The sequence below is a fragment of the Wyeomyia smithii genome, chromosome 2 (assembly GCF_029784165.1).
Source record: "Wyeomyia smithii strain HCP4-BCI-WySm-NY-G18 chromosome 2, ASM2978416v1, whole genome shotgun sequence".
Classification (NCBI taxonomy): Eukaryota; Metazoa; Arthropoda; class Insecta; order Diptera; family Culicidae; genus Wyeomyia; species Wyeomyia smithii.
Window position 1 is genome coordinate 275839272 of NC_073695.1, and position 4493 is coordinate 275843764.

The window sequence follows — 4493 nt, forward strand, 5'->3', positions numbered from 1 at the left end:
CGACTCCTGACGACCATGTATTGAGCCGTCCCCGCACTTTCAACTGTTTAATAAAATATCAATTCCAATATAAACAGAGAAAATAATGTAGGACGCCTAGGAATCATCAGCGCTAATAGCCACCACAAAAATGCTAAAATTCTACCACATCTCAAGTTATTATAGCAATTTGAAATTGTTTCTAATCTGCTTGGAAATGCGGAACGGGTACGAAATGTTCGGTTTGTTTACAGCAACTGTTCAACGAGCAGTCGAACCGTTGTGATAAGTTCATTAATGAAAAATGTTATTTTTTTCTTTCCGTACACATAGGCACGTGGGTTGCGTGAGGTGTTGAAATTTCTGGTAGATCAGGGCTGCTCCGTAGATAGGTCAAATTGTAACAATTATCCTTATCTGGACAGTCGTCACAGTACGGTGCTGCCACTGAAGCACGAACCGTTCAACATGGTCTATAAAAACAGTTCGCGTTCCCGGTAGCCTTCTAGTTATTGAACGGGATTATGTCCAAGATAAACGAATAGAGCGCGATCATGTTGTCGAGTAGCGTACTTTCGGTGCTATTATTGCTGGGGGTAGTGGATTTATGTGTCGGCATCCGGCCTGGTATTGTGTGTAGAATTAAGGATCCGTCGATAGTGCAGAAGAATTCCAATGTACTGCTGAATTGTCTGTATGAAGTGTACCCAGTGGAGTTGACACAGGATTTTGTTAGCAGCGTGGATAGACTAGGCCCTCAAAATAAGCTGTTTGCGTTATATGGTGGTGCCAGTTCGTGTAGTTATTTTGGAAATCTGATCAAAACTCAAAACGGTAAACAGACCCTTGTGGATACGATTAAGACCCAGCTGCAGAAAAGTGGCTTCCGGGGATTAGATTTACAATGTGACCCAGGGCATCCACAAGTTTCGCAGGTAATTGTTAGGGAAAAATAGTGCTAGTGAATTGTGACACAGATCAATAAACAGTCGTTTGCAATTTCAGAAAGATTACGCTAATTTTATTCAACTGCTGCGTGATCAAATCGGTGGAGGATACGTGATATCGGTGACTGTACGGACCACCACCATAGAACAATGTCTGGTGACCGCGCTAAACACGGCTGCTGATCTGATTAATGTCCTACTAGATGGTTCCTCCGTCCAAGCTCTGGTCGCGCTAGGAGTGAGCAGCCAGAAAATTGTTTTGGAAGTGTCGCTGCCTCTTGTGCTGGTAAATTGTGTTAAGTCCGTCTGTTCAATTCTTCTTATAGTTAAAGCTTAATTCTAACTCCAGAGTTGCCCACTTGATACTGGTGTAAACAACCTATTTTCGGTGATTGATACCGCCGTTACTGTGATCGACGGCCAGGGTCTGCTAGGTGCTACAATCCAGCTTGATCGAGATGATGTGGCTGGAGTCTGCGGCATGGGATGTTTCCCGTTGCTCAACAAACTGGCTTCCAGATTGGAAGCGTGCACAATTCGACCTGTGTCGCCGTGTGTCAAAAATGGTCGCTGCAGTTTCAGCGGATATGCTCGCGACACTCGGGACTGTTCCCGTTTTTGTTCCTGCAACAACGGAATGTAAGTTGGTGAACAATCTGAGCGAGACTACAACCATTAAAAATAACTTCATTTACAGGCAAAACCAATTCCAGTGCCCCAAAGGAATGTCGTTCGATTTGTGCAGCAGCAGTTGTCAACCCGTTGTCCAGGTAAACTGCAATCAAACCGCATGTACTCTGGTGGGTGCAGTAAATGTTGGAAAAAACATTCCTATTCCGATCCCTTATCCGTTTCCCTTTCCCGGAAACTGTGGCGGAAATAACGGGAACAACAATGGAAACAACGGTAACAATGGAAACAACAACGGTAATAATGGCAATAATGGTAATAATGGTACTAACGGTTCCAATGGAAACGGGAATGTCAATACGACAACCATTATTATGGTCAACAATCAAACCTCCGAGCTGTTGAAACTTCTGAATGACACCGATCTGGAGAAAACGATAGGTGTTGTGAATGATGCGCTTAAGAACGTCTATCCACCATTGAAGAATGTCGTTGATTCGGTAAACCAGTTGCTGTCCGGTCTTCTGCTGGGTAACCAAGCTATGAACGACACCATGGGCAAGATGGACGAAATGCAGAAAAAGATGGGTCTTCTGGAAAGTCTCCTCGATGTTGTGATAACATTACTGAAGAATCTGCTAGGGCTGGATCTCAGTGGTTTGCTTGGTGGCCTGGGCGGTGGTGGTGGTAGCAGTCTACCCGGGGTAGGAGGTGGAGATGTACCTGGGGTGGGTGGTTTGCTTGGCGGTTTAGGATAAGAAAGAATCATAGTTTGTAGGTTATTCAACTAACACGATTTGTTAGTACAATACAATACAATAAGTACAATAAGTACAGTACAATACAATAAAAATGTTTACATTTCACTCGGTGTGCCGCGGTTATCTCTTGTGGTGGTTTGTGCCCAAAAAACTGCAACACGCGTGCTTTATCGAATGTTCACCGTTAAATTGAGGCTATAAAAAGTTTTAACCTGCAGGTGGCTTAGGACATTACCTGATTGCTTTCACTTGCTGAAAGTATTGTCCAAGTAGGCGTCCGAGAAAATGGTCGCTTTCGGTTGGCGTGTGTCGTTCTTTTTTGCGTGGGTTGCTTGGATGCAATCGACGGGGGTCGTTGCGCAATATAAACCTTTAATTTGTCGAATTGATGATCCGTCGAAAGTTCGAGATTGTAGTGTGCTGAAGGAGTGTGTGTATCGCGTCTACCCGGTGGAAGCATTGAAAGATGTGGGAGCTCAAGGCTGGATCAGCAACTGCGACGGTTTAAACAATTTGCTTTCCGTCTATGGTGGTGAGACTGGTTGTAAGTATTTTGGAAAATTAATCGGCACCGGTGAAGGTCGGACCGCATTTGTCTCTATTATTCAGCAGCAGTTGAAGAAGAGCACATTCCGCGGAGTGGATCTGCGGTGTGATCCAATAAAGCACGGCTATGATCAGGTATGTTTATTTATTTCTAACTTATTTTGTTCTACTGATGGTAACATTGCAGGTTGCTTATAATGGAGTTTTGCGATTGCTTCGAAAGGAAATAGGTTATGGCTATTTGGTGATTGTTAAAATTGATAACACCGCTCTTGATCCGGTGATTATTGATACTCTTAACACTGAGGTCGATCTTATCAGTATATCTCCACAAACGAACCATCTCGTGCCAGATTCTTTTGTGAAATATTTGATTGCGAAAGGATGTAATCCTAAGAAAATAATTCTTGAAGTTCCTCTTGCTCCAGTGGTGGTAGGTTTTTTTCGTACACTGTTTGATTCATCTAACTCACAGTTATAACAAAAATTTTAGACTTGCCCATTGACTGATAGTCAGCTTTTGAGCGTCACGGATAGTGTGGAGAACCTCGATCTATTCGGAGCGATCATCCAATTAGATCGAGATGACGTGGACAATCAATGTGGTAATGGAACATTTCCACTACTGAAGAAGCTATCTATTCTGCTAACCGGCGGTGATCGCTGTGATTTCGATGGATTCAAGCCGGACCCAAGAGATCGGTCTCGATTTTACAGTTGCTCTGACGGAGAGTAAGTCCCACGCTTGCTAGTTGTAGCCTAGTGTTTCTAAACTAAAGCTAACTTTTCAATTCCAGGCTTAACCTACATCAATGCCCAGATGGTCAGCTCTTCGATCGAATGAACAGCACCTGTATTCCTTTCATCCGCATGAACTGCAATGGAACGTCGTGTTCCCTGTTAGGGCCAGTCACCATCACAAATCAAACGAATTTCTTCCCGATAGCTGTTCCGATGCCACAAACATGCCCAAAAACCCGAGCCGAAAGTGTCAACAACACGATCATTATTGTAAACCAACAAATGTCAGAATTGTTGAGGCTGCTGAATTTGACCGGTCTGGATCAGACCATCGGAGTAGTTAACAATGCCCTAGGGGGTGCCTATCCATCTGTGCAAAAAATCGTGGACACTGTAAATGGCCTGCTTGGTTCGCTGTTGACAAGCGGGTAACGCCGTGATGCTCGCAGAAGTTGATCAGTGAATGTTTGTTATTATGACTGTTAGTATGACAGGTGTTATCATTTCATATCCTTCGATGTAGATTGAAAGTTTTACTACATCATCGTTGCTATCCCCAATAAAACACGAGTCGATAAAACAATGAAAAGTAGCTTTTTACTCTTTAGATTAATAAGGTGCCGCCACACGGACTGAAATAGGAGGTTTTTGGATAGAAAACTAAACTATAAACTAAGTTATTACTCATAACTTTTACAAGCAATTTATAGTTAAGCAGCTATGCCGAGTGTACACTCAAGCATTAGTTTCTATGTTCATAGTTGATTGGTCATAATATAAATAGTTCATAGTCTCTAGGTTATAGCTTTTTGCCAGTTGGTTTTCGCGAGCTTTCGTTTCAATAACGTTATAGCTTATATTTTTTCGAAATTGTTTCCCTTATCTTATG

At 42.8% G+C, this 4493-nt stretch overlaps 2 protein-coding genes across 2 annotated transcripts; both read left to right on the top strand.

Annotated features, from left to right (window-relative positions):
• The first annotated feature begins 330 nt into the window (after positions 1-330).
• Positions 331-2314, top strand: LOC129723782 (uncharacterized). Its single transcript, XM_055678200.1, has 4 exons — positions 331-914; positions 985-1212; positions 1276-1565; positions 1624-2314. Exons 1-4 carry the CDS (start codon positions 534-536, stop codon positions 2312-2314), a joined length of 1590 nt encoding a protein of 529 aa, XP_055534175.1. The 5' UTR covers positions 331-533.
• Positions 2315-2630: 316 nt separating this feature from the next.
• On the top strand, positions 2631-4170 carry LOC129725346 (uncharacterized). The gene is made up of 4 exons (XM_055681040.1): positions 2631-2998; positions 3051-3296; positions 3357-3595; positions 3661-4170. Exons 1-4 carry the CDS (start codon positions 2654-2656, stop codon positions 4034-4036), a joined length of 1206 nt encoding a protein of 401 aa, XP_055537015.1. The 5' UTR covers positions 2631-2653; the 3' UTR covers positions 4037-4170.
• Positions 4171-4493: the final 323 nt, after the last annotated feature.